Genomic DNA, 18,028 nt, shown 5'->3' with positions numbered 1-18,028 from the left:
TCTTTGTCAACGGAAATACGCTTTGGGCATTATTGAAGAAACCGGTCTCCTCGCTGCGAAACCAGTTGCCTTTCCAGTCGAACAGAACCATCGTTTGTCTTTAGACAAAGGACCAGATTTTCCCAATGTGGGGGCTTATCGTCGACTTGTTGGTCGACTTGTCTATTTGTCCGTTACTCGTCCTGATCTCTCTTACTCTGTACACACTCTTGCTCAGTTTATGCAGAAACCCAAACTCGCTCATTGGGAAGCAGCTCTAAGGGTGGTACGTTATTTAAAAGGAAATCCAGGACAGGGCATTCTACTTCGAGCACATACTGATCTTACCGTAGAAGCCTGGTGTGATTCTTATTGGTCTGGTTGCCCCACTTCTAGAAGGTCGCTTACTGGTTGGTTCATTACGTTGGGAGGCTCACCTATTTCATGGAAGACACAGAAACAAGATTTTGTTTCTCGTTCGAGTTGTGAAGCTGAATATCGCGCAATGTCATATACCGTTCAAGAGCTCATGGGGCTTCATAACTTGCTTCAATCTTTCGGCATCAAGTAAATATTCCTATTGTACGATTATGTAAAGATACTCTAGAACTAGGTTTACCAGTATGTATATATACCTTGGGTCATTGACCTTATGAATACAATAAACTCTTTCATACTTCTCTAGGTTTCTTGACTGATTTTTTCCAAAATATAAAATTGACATGTACAAACGTTCTAAGACCAACTATTAAACGATGATATTTAAATTGTCAACAAACTTCATTGACAAATGACAACTAAAACAAAACAAAATGTTTGCTTTGTTTATGTTTTCGCTGTGCATCATGCGAAACAAAACTTGGATCTGCAAAATCTTGGATAGCCTTTACTTATAAATATATCACCATCATAGTAATACATCGTGTCAAACATTTACCACGATAAAGTCGTCAAAAAATTTAAAGCTTACGGAGCCTCTTACGTCATACATGGCTGATGGAGAAGGGACACGATCATTGTAACACTAACAACACCCATCAAAGATTCGGTTCAACACTTGCAAACTCGCACACTTCATGCCTCTCAGATATGTTTGTACATACTTTATAACCAAAAAACCAATATGATAATAAAATAATTATCTTGCCGGACTATAAAGGTTCAAGAACATGGACCGACTTTATGTAGGACCATATATTATATACATTTATCGTTTTGTTTATAATTAGCTATTTTGAGTTTTAGCCTAAGGTGTAGTGTTGCCTTCATCACGTTTTCTGTTTTCTGTTTGAGTTTTTTTTTTCAAGTAAACGAAGATTAAATCTGCTTGTCACGTTATAAACCATATTAAAGCTAAACATTTAGTATCAGTTCCCCACGAACTACATGTATTCATCGTTGACTGCATTATATATACATATTTGAAGAACACTTACTCTATATCAAAAATTGTTGTACATTTTGCATATATGCTTCTAAATTTGATACCAAGCACAGTACAATATATTCGATTACACATATATGAGTAAGAAAAGTATTATTAAACGGTATATATAAGCTCAATTAATTTAATTTATCATGTTATTGAAATTACTTTCTTAACTGACAATATACGAAATTAATGTGTGATGATTGTCATTAGGAAAGTTCTTTTAAATTTTAATTGCTTCACTTTTATTGGAAAATCAACAACCAAAAACTGTATTCGCGTTCACCTATTAAAAATACCTTCTTTATCTATATATTTAATGTTAATTTTGTCTTAACTTTTAACTAATGAAACTTTTAACTAATGAAACTTTTAATTTTGTCTATATATCTTTCTTTGTTCTTGCACACAAAGAAATAAAACTACTCAACTGCCAGCAACAAATAATATTTATCGTTAAGCAATAAAATAAACAATAATTAGACTAAAGGGCCAAATTGTGCTAAACCTACAAGTTTCATGACCTCTACCTCCCTTACTATATAGTTGTCACATTTGAAAGAATTATTTGGGCAAACAAAAGTCTAAATCCCATTTTTAGCTTCTCATATATTTCATTCCTGCAAGATCTAACCACTCTTCATCAAGCTTTTCTCTAAGAAAGTTCAAATGGAAAACTCAGCACTGAGCAACTGCGTGAGGCGTACAATATTCTCTACTCAACAGAGAACAATGCAAGAGGGTCTAGAAGAGAGTAGTTGGACGATTTACTTTGAAACCGAAAATCGTACATGCCATTATGATAATTCTTCCATGATCTCAGACGCTGCGTCCCCTATGGCCTATGTCGAAGAAGACACGGCTTCATCTCCTTCTAAAAGAACCAAGGTAAGTCCAAAGATAAGACAATACATAAATTGATCCAGACATAGGCCTAAACGGCAATGCACATATATATGTGCTTTTGTGTGATGCGTTATATATATATATATGTATATTAATCTTGGCTATGCCTGTTCGTTTAGGGTTACAGTGAAATGGAAGACAATACCACAGAAGGAAAAAACACGAACAATACTAAAACCGTGGTAATAAACTTTCAAGATGTTTTTTCAGTCATAATTTCTGACACAATTTTTCTGACGAGCTACAAAAATATTCTTACGGGTTTTATAGGAGAAGGGATTGAATAAGAAAGGGATAATAAATGAAGATTATTGCGCAGAACTGAAGAAGCGAGGACTTTGCTTAGTTCCTTTGTCCATGTTGTCCAACTATATTGGTTGATACTTTGATTGTTTTTTCAGTCATAATCTTTTAATTTTTATTGTGAATTATTTTTGTCTGTAAAATCTATAGAATGGACTAGTAAATGTAGTGAAAGTCGAATCAATGCTGGATGATGTACTTTATGTATAAATGCACTAGCAAGAGTGTAAGATTTGTAAACATTTCCAAACATGTGTAACAAAAAAGTTAACTTGTTTCCGTGTGTGTCGCTTGGAACAATCAGGTACGTACATATAAATGGTTTTTAGACATTATACTTACCAACTCTGAAAAAACTATTATAAAAATTAATTATGTATTCCAGTTTACAATCAATCATACATTCCATAATTTAAAAAATTCTTCAAATTGAATAAGATAAGAAACTATTTCTTATATATCTTGAAAAAAAAAAATATACGTAATTAAACCTCAGAGAATAGAAAGAAAACCTCAGACTGTGTTGATTTGAAACAGCTTTTCTACAGAGAAAACCTCAGAGAATAGAAAGAAAGTTTTGTATGACACTATCTTAGTTTCTTGATCTTTCCATTTCTCTGTATGCAATAGCGATGACGTCTCAGTACTATGCACACAAGTAGAACTTTTTATTCATTTACATGAGAAACAAAAGGGGAAAACAATCAAAACAACAAACACCAATTGACACGAACTCACGTGAAAAGACTCGTTAAAGAGTGAGAATAGAAGACAAAAGAGAAACTTCTTAGTGTAGGAATAGAGTGGAAGCAAGAGCAGCTCCCAAAAGAGCAGAGACAAAGGAAGAAGATGAGGAAGCTGCGTTGTTTGGAGTTTCTTGAGTAGGCGTTGTTGCTGGGGGCTCAAGGTTACTTGTGATAGGCGGAGAAGGAGCGGCTTCTCCTGAGGGAGCCGGGGCTTGAGACGGTGGTGATGATGATGATGTGGTCTTGCCGTTTCTGTCAGCCATGACAATGACCACGAGCTTCTCGTTCTTGTTGCAGTTGTCTTTGTTTCCGCTGATAAAATAGTATGGTCCAGAGTGGGTTAGTGCGAAGGGAGTTTTGCCATCAGCGAATTTAGCGGTCGGTGCATCTGTGTTGCAGCTGTCGTAAGCGTCTCTTGTGACTTGGAACACTGAATCTTGATTTGGTTGGTAGACGAACACTGCGATTATATACATGTTGTTTGTGTTACATATGAAAAAAAAACTATCGTTATTGTTTGGTAAGTACAGTGTGGAAACTTACGCAGAGAGTCGCCTACTTGGAATCTGCTCTGTTCTGCCCATAACTTGAGACCCGGAAGGAAGGGTCCAACCTTTTGCACCACCGACCATAAACTCTCTAGCGTAGGCTTTGTTAACAATCATGAAAAAACACACGAGACTTAACCCACGAAGCATCATTTTCTTTAGGTTATGTGTAATCAAGATGTATTTGGACTTAGTGTGGTATAGTTATTGATGACACATGATGAAAGGTTAGTGAGTTTATATAAAGATGAGGCTTTTTAGGAAATGTTGCAGAGAAGCTTTTCCTTGTCTTTCTCAGATTCTAAGCAAAGCATAAATGCATGCTTTCAAGAAATGTTTTTAATTTGGAATCTCATGTGACTTGTTTCTTCTGTCAACAGCTTTTGTTCCTTGCTTCAGCATCTTAGATTTTGTATTTAAATAATTCCAGATATAGTAATAAAGAACAAAGAGATATTTCAAGAAAAAAATTCCAATTTAAAAACTAAGATCAAACAAAAGTATAATACAACATATCCATTTTTTCAATATAGATCAATCATATTACAAAGATCTTTTCCACATCTGCTCCTTCTAATTCTTCAGCAACAGCATCAAAACACCAAGCTGACCAATAATGCTAACTTTAGTTATGTCTTTAGTAATTAATCCATCATTAGTGCAAAAGCCGCTATAGCGAGAACAAGTGACATCAAGACACTGATACCGTGTCTATGTCCCAAGCTCTTCTTTGGGAAATGTTTTGGTAGCGCACATTCTTCTCCATTGAAGAAAAGTTTGGTTGGGAAACCGTCGCCTTCTGGTATATTCAGTCCTTTGATGTTCTTCTTTTTAAAGGAGATAACAGATTGTTGCTTGCCCGGCACGGGAGGGTCTCTTAGCGGACGGGTTCCGTTAACTTGACCTACAAGGTAGTTCATATCACGTAACCCTTGGAACATAACGGTTCTGTTGTTTGGTGGAACACGTGTTCCGTTAAAGGAGTAAACGTTTTCATACCCTGGACCTGCTTTTCCCATCTCAACCGCTACAAACCAATCCTCAAAAGCGAAGTCTCTCCAGTTGAAAACGGTTAACCTAGCCGTCCAACCGTCTCTGTAGTCCGTGTTAACGTGCCAGTTAATGCTGACTCCGCAGTTATCCGGACAAGGGAGTTTCTTTGGTATTGGCATGTGGTTTTGTTGGGCCCAAGCTTTGGCTTTTAGGGTTCGGTTATCGAATGGAACAAGGAGCGCGTCTGGAGGGAGGAGAAGTGGGTTACGGTCAGCATTGCAAGTGGTTGTATCAATGTCATTGCATCCACAAGCGCAAGTGTTGCAAGGAATAGCAGAGCTGTTGTAAAATGCTGAGAAAGAGACACAACATCTTGAAGCCTGAGCTTTAGGTTTGGTTATGTTGCAGACAATTTGCCAACTGGCGATGGCATAGGTTACTGCCGGCAGACCGCTAGAATCGGGGAACTGCGATGGGTCAACCCGAACCGGTGGCCCGCATTTGTACTGCGGATTGAGAACTCCATCTATTTTCCAGTGTTGAGGTGGATATAGAGCTGTTCTGTTTAGATCCGGAGGTAACTTGAAAACCTAGCACATAAGAACCAAAAAAAAACAATTTTTCAGATCCGGCCAAGAACCATGGTTGAACCAAACCTAGTGAGTAAGTACTATGCGGTTCAGATTTAAATAAAAAGAAACACTAATAAGAAAATCCAAAAAACTCAAGAACCATGGTTGAACCGGTAAATGATCTTATTTAAAATAATTTTTTTTTTTAAAAAAAATTGTTTGTAAATTTAGATTTTAATAAAAATTTCACTAAACCCCTTGAAGAAGATGAAAAATAATGATAAATAGAAAAACTAAATTTGGTTGACTTGATTAGTTATTAGTTTATTTCCATTGATAATTTATTTCAAGTAACTCAGGAAGTCCTCCGGGTCGGGTTTAAAACCACTGAAGCACTGAACAACAACTAAAATTTCACAACCCTAACTATATGCGATTCAGGACATATCTTTTCAACGAAAGAGATTATTTACCTGCAACTGAAACATAGATCGGGATTTCGACGGATCCATAAGAGGAGGCAAAAGAGTTCCGTTTTTGCAACAGAAAGGTAACTTGCCCGTCACGTTATCATCCTTCCTCTCAGGAGGCAAATCAGAAATGGCTGGCTTCTTCTGACAATTCATGACCTGAGAGAAATCTAAGTCTTTGTAATATTGTCCAGCTCTGCTGTAAAGACATTCAGATGGATCTCTTTTGTAAGTGTAAGCTCCTCGCATCGTGTTTATAATCTCTCCTCGCGTCCATTCCCATGTTAGGTTCCAACGGTCTAAACGCCCCAGCGGATTCTCGTTGTCGATGGTCACTTGGGCTAAGTAGTTACTGCCAAATGATTGCAACACATCGTATACTATGTTCAGATCACCGTGTCTTCTCGGTGCAAACTTTGTCTTTGGTCCAGTTTTGACCTTGAACTTAGGGTTTCTCTTGCAACACACGTTCATACTGCTTCCTGTTGAAGAAAAACCAAACGTTTTGAAAATCACATTAAGTTTTATCAAAACATCTTTATAAATTACAAATGTGAACGGAAGATTGCGTTTGCATTGCATTAAAAACTTCCAAATTATAATTGATCAAATAAATAAAAAAAAGGTAAACGTTGTGGCTTTAAACACTTAACCTAATTAGTTACTTGTGTATCAAGAAATCTAGTTTAGCATGATCTTAACCTTTTCTTTTAGCGGCAGGACATTCCCAACCGTCGTTGATGAGCTTAAGTGTTCTTGGCATGGGTGTGACCCCCTTTGCAACCCCGAAAAGAGTCCCAGTGATTTCGATATTGGTGGATATCTGAGTGAAATCACCTGCGGTTTCAATCGAGGTTTTCAAATCCGTGTTTGGTGAACCAACGAACGTGGTTCCATTGCTAGCATCCAGAGGATAATCTCCGTCCACTGGAGACGCACCAGTCGCAGAAACGATCAGTTCCTTGTGACGAAACCCTATAAACATTTGCCATCCCGTGAGCTCTTCTTTCCCCACGTTTACAATCATCGCAGACGATTTAAACGCCCATGATTGCGCCGTCACGTTCTTAACGTGAGGGTACTCTGTTTCGCGGCTGCCGAAGCTGTAGCTCATGAAAATACCGTTGCAACGCGTCATCTCAGGTGGTGGCTCACCTCCTCCTGCTCCATCTTCGGTCGGTGTTCCATAATCTTGGCCGTTGCAAAGAAGAAGAACTGATGGTAACAAAATCAACAGAGTTAATGAATAGCGTGCCTTCCAAGGTATCTTCATTCCCGTTTTAACTTCAATAACCTTCATCGTTTGAATTTTACTCTTTCTTCCTCACCGCCTTGTGATTAAACTTAAACCGCAAGGCAGCGAGAGAAAAAGAAACAAGGAATTAACCAAGACTTTTGACAAGGGTGATGATAAAATCAAACGATGAAGGTTTCAGTTTGAAAAAACCTGTAAAAAAGATTGAAAATCCAAAAGATTTAACTCAAAGAAGGGAAGAAGGTTGGAGAAGAAGAGGTTCTTAATAGGTAACTTTGATATGAGCCTCTGGTTTTATTTGGTGGTCATGTAAGAATGTGTGTTTAGGACAATTGCTAATTTTGGAACATAGCTTCTTATTTGTTTGTTAACTAAAAACCGCTTCGATTGTTTTCGAAATGAAACAAACTTTGTTTTCTGTTTTTGTTATTTTACTTACGAAATGAAAACCTCTAATTATTTGTCGACTCGAACAGGACAAGGAAATGTGTTGTGATGACCTCTGATGTTTGTACCCTATGCTTTAAGAAATATGACATTTATTATCTTTATACAATTTCATCATTTTTTAGACTTTAAGGTCTAACCGGAAACTATAATAGGAACACTAAAACGAATAAAAATAATGAATAAGAATAAACTAATAAAACGAAAATGAATGATTTTTTTTTGTTTTCAAATTTAGCGAATAACAGATTTGTTCTGTAATACTTAAAACTGTAAAAAAAAGAATGGGAGAATGGATAGAAATTTTGATTTTCATAAATGGTGTAATTTTTTTAAGAATGATACAAAATTTAATTTCATTCATTTGCTTACTATTCTTTTTTTTGTTCACCATTTGCTTACTATTCAAAGCCTTAATTTGTAAAGGGTTTTCTAAAATACACCCATTGAAAAATATTAACTTATATATCTCATAGATTGTTAACTTATATATCTCATAAATAGATAAAACACTATTTAGATAAGTCTTGAATATCCCATTTAAAATTTTGAGATATTTTTGAGTGGCCATTTAGTATACCTACTCAATAAAGTATCTTTTGTTTAATATCTACGTTCACAACCTCCAAATGATTTTGCTCTTATATTTGTTGTGTTAAAGCTTAATTCATTAGTGTTTTTTCCTACGAAAATATTAAAAATGTAATAAGAATCGGGTTTCTGTTATTTAACATACCTAGTTGTTTTTAGTTATATAATTTAAAAGTCGTTGGCATTTTTATTTTTAATTTCTTACGTCAAATAATTTGTTTTTATTTGTGCTAACCGCGTGGGTGTCACTTAGTCGTCTCTTGGAGTCAACTTGAAATATCAGCTAAAGAAATCCCCAACCAGCAGACCGAGTAATCTAATCTATAAAACCATTTCAAATCATTCAAACAAAAATAAACATAAAAATTCTCAAACTCAATGGATCTAGACCAAGACACAGACAATGGTGGAAGAAGCTGTTGTAGCTGCTGCCTCAGCTTCATCTTCACTGCTGGTCTCACTTCTCTCTTCTTATGGCTCAGCCTCCGTCCCGACAAACCCAAATGCTCCATTGAATACTTTTACGTTCCTGCCCTCAACAAATCCTTAGATGCACATTCACGTCTCAACACCACTCTCAACTTTATGGTTCGTCTCGCTAATCCAAACAGAGACCAAGGCATCTACTACGACGATGTCCACCTTTCTTTCTCCAACACCAACTCCTCTGTTGCTAACTACACAGTGCCAAGATTCTACCAAGGGCACAAGAAGAAAGCCAAGAAGTGGGGTCAGACTCTTCCTGTGAACAACCAGACGGTTTCACGAGCGGTTTTGACTAATGGATCGGCGGTTTTCCGGATGGATCTGAAGACGAGGGTGAGGTTCAAGATTCTTTTCTGGAAAACCAAGAGGTATGGTATTGAAGTTGGTGCTGATGTTGAAGTCAACGGAGATGGAGTTAAAGCTCATAAGAAAGGGCTTAAGATGAAGAAATCTGATTCTTCTACTAGATTAAGAAGCTATTTTCCGATTTGTGTTTTGATGAATCTGCTCGTGTTGTTTGTGATTCGTTAGATTCTTGATTCTTGATTCTTGATTTTTAATAGTTTTTCGATATTGTTGACTCATTCTTATGAGTTTTGTCGTGTGTTTGTTTATAAATTCGACCAGGTACTCATTGAATTATTTATTCCTATTGTTTCAACGATGTATTAATTAGTTTCTCTATCAACAAAATTCTTTTTTGAAATTCAATTATCCTTATACAAGACAATCATATCTTGGGATTCAAACGAAGGAACAGAGAACACAGGACAAAAAGTACATAATGATATAGTAGTGTCTGTTTAAATCCATTAAAAACCCAATAAAGTATTATAAGTATCAAAATAAACTGTTTAAATCCATAAAAAAAATGTGAGTTTATGAATTGTCAGTTTGAAATAAAATTCTTTTATAAGTATTATTTTATATCAATAACGAAAAAAAGAAGAAAAAAATTTATTATGCCAAGTCGAAATGGGGCGCCGCCACAGAAGAACAAGTTGTCTCTGTCTTCTTACTTGTTTATGTCAAGTACGACAATATCTTAACTTTGAGTTGTATTATTATATAACCAATCGCATATTGTATTGTAATCATGCTTATATTTTAGTAATGTGTTGCTTTACCACTTGTCTGTTAACGGCGTCTTTTGTACTAGTGTTTTTATATTTTAAACTTTTTTGTTTCGATGGTTGTGAAAGTTGTCATTGATTACTATAAAAGTTGCTAAAAATAAACAATTTTTTTTTCTGACGAATCTTTCAATGAGCATGTGGTAGTATTATGTAGGTTAGATAGTTGGTCGTATTTTGTTTCTCAAAAAAAAAAAAGATAGTTTTTTTTTGCTAAAATTTGGGGATAAAAAAAGATAGTTGGTCGTATTTAATTTGTTTTGGTTTAATACTACAATATAAAATTGCATTATCTGGTTTGGTGCCGGTTATCATCAGATATTCCAAGTTTCATATGTACATTTTTTTTGTCAACCCTAGTTTTATATACTTAAATTCGAAAAACTCTATAGACTTTTTAATAAAGTAAAATTGATTGATTTTTCTATTTTCCTTCACTTTTTACATTGATTTGGTTTAATTATTTTCCAACTAGTAGGCGTAACATAGTGGTGTCAGCGACTTAACTTGACATATCAGCTAAGAGCATCTTTTATCGCTCAATTTTGAGTGTTTCTAAAGAGGAGAACCACGTTTCAGAAAAAAAAAACGTATGTTAAGTGTGCAAAATAAGACATGTGTGCTGTGTGTTTTTTGCACTGTTTGCAGGTCCCACCGACACGTGACGGTCCGCGATTAATTCGCTTTTTAATTTTTTTTTAATCAGAAAAAAATAAAAATAAAAAATAAAAAATAAAATAAGAAACTTTAGGAATAAAGATGCTCTAAAGTATGTCAACCAGGCGTTTTCGGGTGGTTTTGCCTCATGGTTCGGCCCTTTGAAGACGCAGTTGAAGTACAAGTTTATGTTTTGAAGAAACAAGAAGGTTCAGATAAGAGGCTACTGTGAATCTTGAAGTTTATGTTTTAATTTTTGTGTGTTTTAATTAGTTTCCTCGTCTTCATTGCTATTTGTTAACTCTGATAGATGATTTTCCATTTTCGTTGTTTTTAATGGTAGGCACCGATTTTCGATAAGATAAACCGCTACTCGTCTTCTACTTATCTCGTAAAATCGTGTACTTGCAACGATCAAGCCAGGTACCAAGTGCACTAAACTGAAAACTTACAAGTACAAATCAAATACCATTAAAAAAAAGAAAAAAACTACTCGGCTTGTTTGGACTTCTTATTCGTTCAAATTTTTTAAAAACAACATTACTATGAGTTTTTAAGTCTCAAAATCTTGGTCCACTTAAGATTTAAAATTAGTTGCCCATGATTCTTTTTTGCTTGGCTTATACATGTTATTTCTAGGATAGACGTTCGGATACCCGTTCGGATTGGATCGGATATTTCGGTATAGGGATATAGAACCTGTTTTGGGTATTTCTATATTTCGGGTCAGGTTCAGGTATTTTTAATTCGGGTTCGGTTATTTTGGATCGGGTTCGGATTTTAGATTTTGAAAGAAAAAAATCAAATCTTCATAATTTAAACTTTTTTGTATTTAAAAATATACATTTAACATAGAAAAATTCTCTAGGATAGACCTAAAATTTTTTTTGTCACAAATATAGACATTAAAAATAAAAACGACCAAAATAAACTTAAATGTTTTATCAAAAGAAGTAAATATACACTTATACCCTAGGGTTAATTAATCTAGACATTAGGGTTCAGAGTTAAGGGGTGGGATTTAGGGTTTAGGGATTAAGGTTTAGGATTTATGGTTTAGGGTTTAGAGTTGAGGAGTGAGATTTTAGGGATAGGATTTCAAATTTAAAAAAATAAAAATAAAATTAAAATTTTCAAAATAAAAAATGTTATTTTGGTCATTTTAGTTTTTGAGGTCTATTTTTGTGACAAAAACTTAAAAAGAGCTATTTGAGAGAATTGTCCTTTAACTTAATTGATTTTTAAAAAATTCTTAATAGATCAAATGATTACTATGTTTGGAGATAAGATTTAAGTCTAAAAAGACACTAATTTGGTTATTGTTTTGAAATTTTGGATACAACTTTTGTTAATGCACAAAACAAGAAGCTTGACATGTTTTTCAATTGAGTAGCAATCCGCACTACAAAAAAAGTTGCTATTGATAGCACATTGTAATAGCTCGTTTTACCGAACTGCCGTAGTAGATGACTCCAAAATTTTATTATTATAAAATAGCATTGCATAAACGCTATTATATAAGCGGAAAACTAAAATTAGCTTTTTCGCGACACACTTAGTGAAAATCCCTAATCTAATCACATTTCCCTCTCTCTCTCTCTCTCTCTATTCATGGTTTCCCTCTCTTCTCTCTTAGTTCCCCCCCTTTCTCTATTGAACACTAAAATGTCATCTCCATTTGCCTAAGAAATCATCTCCGCCGTTCTCCAAGTCGCCACAACTCTTTGATTCAACTCCGCCTCTCCATCTCGAAGGTATCAGAGGTTCACATTTCGACATCTCTGTCGAATTGAGCTCAAATCGTATCGAATAGTTGTTCTCTTGCTCCTATTTTTTGGTTGCTTTGATTTCTTGTTTGCTTCGAGTTCGATTGATAACAACATTATCCTACGGTTGTAGATTTGGATTAACAGTTTAGGGATTCGATTTGTTAGAATAAATTTCCTCTCCAGTCTTCGTTTTTGTTTTGTATTGTGATTGACTTCGTTGTGTTGTTTGTAGAGTACTATGAATTGTACTGATTCCTGTTTGGATCTGTATACAAATTACGTGTTATGTGCTCTGAATCTGAGGACACCTTAACAAAGTCTTTATGTTACTAAAGGTTTAAATTTAGGTTCGAACACATAATGATTGACAAAGCATGGGTGCATCTAAGCAGGTAATGTATTTAATCATATTTGTTACGTTTTAGTTGCTGTCTAGATACTTAACTTGTTTTTACATTTTGCTTTCGATTGTGTATCATAGGGTTGATCCTTCATATGAGACAGGGGCTTCAAAGTTTGTACGTGATGTTGCTTCAGCTCTGGGAGTGATTGATATGATTGTATGTCCTTGCATTGACTGCCGAAATATTGATCGTCACTCGGGAAGTGTAGTACTAGACCATCTAGTTACCAGGGGAATGGAGGAGGGTTATAAGATGCGGGCTGATTGGTATCTACACGGTGAACTCAACTCAGGGGTTGCAGGTGAAAGCAGAGCAAGTGAATGGAATGATGAGATATTTGGGTTATACAGAGTTGCTGAGTGTTTTGATGAAGAGTTAGCTGACACGGGGGATTTATCTGAGAAGGCAGAGGGAGACGACAAGAAAGAAGACGAGTTCTTGGCAAAGCTAGCTGATGCTGAAACACCCTTGTATCCGAGCTGTGTCAACCATAGTAAGCTATCTGCAATTGTCTCATTATTTAGATTGAAGACTCATAATGGGTGGTCTGAAAAGAGCTTCAATGATCTGCTAGAGACATTGTCGGAGATGTTACCAGAGGAAAATGTTCTCCACTCTTCACTGTATGATGTGAAGAAATTTTTGAAATCCTTTGACATGGGTTATGAGAAGATCCATGCATGTGTTAATGACTGCTGCCTATTCAGAAAGAGGTTCAAGAAGCTTGAGAAGTGTCCAAAATGTAAGGCTTCAAGATGGAAGACTAACATTCATACTGGTGAGAAGAAGAAAGGCGTCCCACAGAAAGTCTTACGTTACTTTCCCATAATACCAAGACTGAAGAGGATGTTCCGGTCTGAGAAAACCGCCAAGGACTTACGGTGGCACTTTAGCAACAAAAGCAGTGATGGAAAGCTTCGTCACCCTGTTGATTCAGTGACCTGGGATCAGATGAATGCTAAATACCCTACATTTGCAGCTGAAGAAAGGAACCTCAGGCTTGGACTTTCAACAGATGGATTCAATCCATTCAACATGAAGAATTCGATATACAGTTGCTGGCCTGTTTTGGTGGTAAACTACAACTTGCCACCAGACTTATGCATGAAGAAGGAGAACATCATGCTTTCATTGTTGATTCCTGATCCACAGCAGCCTGGTAATAGTATAGATGTGTACTTAGAACCCCTCATTGACGATCTGAACAGTCTGTGGAGCATTGGAGAGATAACATACGACGCTCTGACTCGATCAACATTTACTCTTAGGGCGATGCTGCTCTGGACAATCAGTGATTTTCCAGCTTATGGGAATCTTGCCGGCTGCAAAGTAAAAGGTAAAATGGGGTGTCCGTTATGTGGGAAAAACACTGATAGCATGTGGCTAAAGTTCAGCAAAAAACATGTCTACATGTGCCATAGAAAGGGTCTGCCACCAACTCATAGTTTCTGGGGAAAGAAGAAATGGTTTGATGGCAAAGCTGAACAAGGAAGAAGGGGAAGAATACTAACTGGACGTGACATTTCTCTACATCTAAGAAATTTCAAGAATGATTTTGGAAATTTCAAAGGATCTGCAAGTAAGAGGAAAAGGATTCAATGTTCTGTTAATTTAGGCTCTGATAATGAGGGTTTATCGAGTGAATCGGAGGAAGAGGAAGATGAAGAAATACAAGTAGATGAAGATGAGTTATCTAGATGGAAGAAGAGGTCAATCTTCTTCAAGCTACCTTATTGGGAGGTAATATGCTTATCTCATTTGCTTAAATGGTTTCTATTGCGACTGTCTTTTGTTTAAATTTTTTTTTTTGTTTTGTTTCACTTGTTATGAGTAGGAACTTCCAGTGAGGCACAACTTAGATGTAATGCATGTGGAGAGAAATGTTGCTGCCAGTTTAGTGTCAACGTTATTGCACTGTGAGAAATCAAAGGATGGTCTTGCAGCTCGTAAAGATCTTGAGGAGCTTGGTATTAGGCCGGAGTTGCACCCTAAAATCTAGGGTAAACACACATATCTTCCTCCAGCACCGTGGTCTTTGTCCAAGACAGAGAAGAAGATCTTTTGCAGGCGTCTGTTTGACTTCAAAGGGCCAGATGGATATTATTCAAACATATCAACAGGTGTCTCATTAGAGGACTGTAAACTCACAGGGTTGAAATCACATGACTACCATGTGTTAATGCAGCAACTTCTGCCCATTGCACTTAAAGGGTTGTTACCAAAAGGACCGAGGCTTGCAGTTTTTAGGTTATGCGCATTCTTCAATTTGTTGTGTCAGAGAGTGATTGACAGGGAGAAGCTTTTGATTATTGAAGCCGACATTGTTGAGACTTTGTGATTGTTTGAAAGATTCTTTCCTCCAAGCTTCTTTGATATCATGCTCCATTTGACTGTCCATCTCGGAAGAGAAGCCCGACTTGGTGGTCCAGTCCACTTTAGATGGATGTACCCATTTGAAAGGTACGATAGATATGACTAATTTACATTTAGTTATTCTTTTGCAACACTGATATACAGTGACATTTGTTTCAGGTACATGAAAGTCCTTAAAGACTTTGTAAGGAATCCTGCAAGACCGGAGGGATGCATTGCTGAGTCCTATCTAGCTGAGGAATGTATCAGGTTCTGTAATGAATTTTTGAAGAAGACAACAAATGTTCAAGAGAAAGTAGATAGAAACATGGAGTATGACAACAATTCTATCTTAGAGGGTCGTCTAATATCCACAGGCACGTCAGTTACTCTTAGTGAAACATAAATGAAAATTGCACATCTTGCTATCATCCAAAACATGGCTCTAGTCGAACTTTATGTAGAGTAAGAATCTTATTACTCTTTCATTAACTTGTTCATATTGGTGTGTTCAGTTAAGTGATTTGTTTGTTTTCAATTTATAGTCAACATCTCCAATATTTGCAAGACACAGATGGAAGATGCTTGCGAGATGCCTCAACTTTATGGAGTATGCATACAAAGAATTTTGCAAGTTGGCTAAAAGAACAGGTACTGATTGTATTCAAACTCTCTTCTTATGAAACTCTATTGGTGTTTGACTTGTTTTTACTTTATCAGGTGCCTCTTGATTCTACAGAACATGATGAAACACTTAAGTGGATAGCTTATGGTCTACGATGTTCAGCTAGGTCATATACGGGATTCATAGTTAATGGGCTGAGATTTCATACGACTTTAGTTGATAGGAAAAGTCAGAACAGTGGGGTTTATTATGAGGCTACAGCTGTTTGTAGATCTAGTGCCACAGATACATCACAGGTGGTAGATTTGGTATCTTACTACGGCAGAGTAACTGGCATCATTTTGGTGGATTATAATATCTTTTACGTTCCTCTTTTCCGGTGTCAATGGGCCGTTAAAGGTAATGGAGTGAAGATTGAAGATGGTTTTACACTTGTTAACAAGAATCATAGTCAAGCCTCCTTTGCAAGTGACCCGTACATACTAGCATCTCAAGCGAAGCAAATCTTTTACTCTAGGGAAGATGAGTCGTCAAATTGGTATATTGTTATGAAAGGTCCGTCTAGAAGATATAGTAAGGAGGATATTCAAGAGGGAACTGCAGACATTGGGCTATTGCCATCAAATATTGACATGGATGCTGACATTGATGAAGCTGAGAATGCCAGAACTGATTGTGAAGGCATATATGGGTGAAGCGTATCCTTATTAACTATTATATTTGGTTGTTGCCTTTGTGTGTGTCTGTGATGTGTGAAATGTTTGTGTTCTTAGCTTGGTCTTTGTCTCTTTGTGTGTGTCTGTGATGTTAGCTTGATCCTTGTCTCTTTGTTTGTGTTTGTAATGTTGTGTATGGTGTTAACTCTTTCTTCCATATTTTGTTTCATGTAAATTGAGATGGAACGTCCAAAGAACAATAGACGCGGGAGGAAACCTAGAAAAAAAAATAGATGACAAAGTTGAGTTCGTCTGTACTCTACAAGCAGGTGAAACAGAGCAGGAACAAGAGCAACTTCAGGAACATGTTGACCAAGAACAAGAGCAGGAACATGTTGAACATGAACAAGAGCAAGAAGAAGAGGAAGAAGAAGAGATGGAACAAGAGGAGGAAGAAGAGGAAGTACAAGAGCGGGAACAAGAGCAACATAATGTTGAAGAGCCTGAAGGTGAGGTCGAACTAACAACTCAGGAGCATGAAGTTTCCAGGTCGCGTAAGAGAAAGCGTGGACCAACAATGATGCGAGACCTAGCTAAAGATCCAAATACAAGAGTTCATATGGATTTCACCTTCATGGGAGAAGCTTATGGTCCTGGTTCAGTCAAGTTGTCCTCATATTTAGGTTCATTGGTCAGGGAGCATGTGTCTGTCACACTTGAGAATTGGAGAAAACTCACTGAGGAAGTGAAGACAGTGCTGTGGAAATTAGTCCAGGTGACAGTTTCTATACAATGTTACAAGTCTTTTTATGAATTTAATCAAGATACCGATTACTGATATGCTTAATATGTGAGTGCATGCAAGGTTTGAAGTTGATGAGGAGTACCAAAGGGTTGCAGTTCTAAGGCAGATGGGAGGTTTATGGAGATCATCCAAGTTATGCCTAGTTACCCAAATTAATGAAGCTGATAATAACCAACAAAGGATGAATCTGAGACCTAAGAATGTTTCTCCAACTGAGTGGCGCAAATTTGTTAAGGAGAAAACTAGCCAAGAATTCAAGGTATGCTTTTCGAATTAACTAAGATCATGAGTTACAAAATAGATTACGTATTAACAACCATATGCTAGGTTCTGAGTGATAGCTACAAGGAGAGAAGACGCAAACAGATTCCTCACACTTGTAGTCGAAAAGGAATGGTTAGACTAGCAGAAGAGATGGTAAGCATATATACTATCTACTTGTTGTTTCATATTTATTGTGTAGACAAGGATATTGACATATATTTTTTCCATAGAAAAATAGTTCTGAAGACCCATCTGAAGTGTCGAGGCTTAAAGTCTGGGTGAAGTCACGTACCAGAAAAGATGGAACTCCTATTAACACCAATGCAGCTGAGAAGATTGTGAGTTTAAACAATCATATGGTATGGTACTCCTAAGAAACAAACTTCTAATGTTTAATTTTTTGTTTATGTACAGCAAAAGGCAGCTGAGATTGTTAATGATCGTAAACATTCATCTGGTAAAAATGAAGATAAAGATACACTAATCCAACTGTTAGGACCTGATAATCCTGGTCGCATGAGAGCAATGGGCCGAAATATAATGAAGACGAAAATAGCTTGCTTCAATATGAAACACAAGTCTATTTCTGAAATGCAAGAGAAACAAATTCATCTCCAGGAAAAGGTTATTGAGTTACA

At 36.4% G+C, this 18,028-nt stretch overlaps 4 protein-coding genes and 1 pseudogene across 4 annotated transcripts; 3 read left to right on the top strand and 2 right to left on the bottom strand.

Annotated features, from left to right (window-relative positions):
* Positions 1-203: 203 nt before the first annotated feature.
* LOC106400575 (vascular-related unknown protein 3-like) lies at positions 204-3,128 on the top strand. The gene is made up of 3 exons (XM_013840920.3): positions 204-2,296; positions 2,434-2,496; positions 2,585-3,128. The coding sequence occupies exons 1-3, from the start codon at positions 2,078-2,080 to the stop codon at positions 2,693-2,695; spliced, it is 393 nt and encodes a 130-aa protein (XP_013696374.2). The 5' UTR covers positions 204-2,077; the 3' UTR covers positions 2,696-3,128.
* Positions 3,129-3,266: 138 nt separating this feature from the next.
* LOC106399611 lies at positions 3,267-4,300 on the bottom strand (annotated as a pseudogene).
* Positions 4,301-4,367: 67 nt separating this feature from the next.
* LOC106400310 (COBRA-like protein 10) lies at positions 4,368-7,475 on the bottom strand. Its single transcript, XM_013840682.3, has 3 exons — positions 6,649-7,475; positions 5,950-6,428; positions 4,368-5,494 (listed from the first exon to the last, which is right to left on the bottom strand). The coding sequence occupies exons 1-3, from the start codon at positions 7,244-7,246 to the stop codon at positions 4,556-4,558; spliced, it is 2,016 nt and encodes a 671-aa protein (XP_013696136.2). The 5' UTR covers positions 7,247-7,475; the 3' UTR covers positions 4,368-4,555.
* Positions 7,476-8,515: 1,040 nt separating this feature from the next.
* LOC106399350 (protein NDR1-like) lies at positions 8,516-9,386 on the top strand. Its single transcript, XM_013839827.3, has one exon. It carries the CDS (start codon positions 8,618-8,620, stop codon positions 9,254-9,256), a length of 639 nt encoding a protein of 212 aa, XP_013695281.2. The 5' UTR covers positions 8,516-8,617; the 3' UTR covers positions 9,257-9,386.
* A 3,258-nt stretch (positions 9,387-12,644) lies between these two features.
* Positions 12,645-16,360, top strand: LOC106398827. Its single transcript, XM_013839330.2, has 8 exons — positions 12,645-12,676; positions 12,766-14,428; positions 14,523-14,655; positions 14,809-14,935; positions 15,038-15,148; positions 15,221-15,417; positions 15,586-15,650; positions 15,761-16,360. Exons 1-8 carry the CDS (start codon positions 12,645-12,647, stop codon positions 16,358-16,360), a joined length of 2,928 nt encoding a protein of 975 aa, XP_013694784.2.
* Positions 16,361-18,028: the final 1,668 nt, after the last annotated feature.

The sequence above is a fragment of the Brassica napus genome, chromosome C1 (assembly GCF_020379485.1).
Source record: "Brassica napus cultivar Da-Ae chromosome C1, Da-Ae, whole genome shotgun sequence".
NCBI lineage: Eukaryota > Viridiplantae > Streptophyta > Magnoliopsida > Brassicales > Brassicaceae > Brassica > Brassica napus.
The sequence above is the reverse complement of the archived record's forward strand: the minus strand, read 5'-3'. Positions and strand labels throughout refer to the sequence as shown.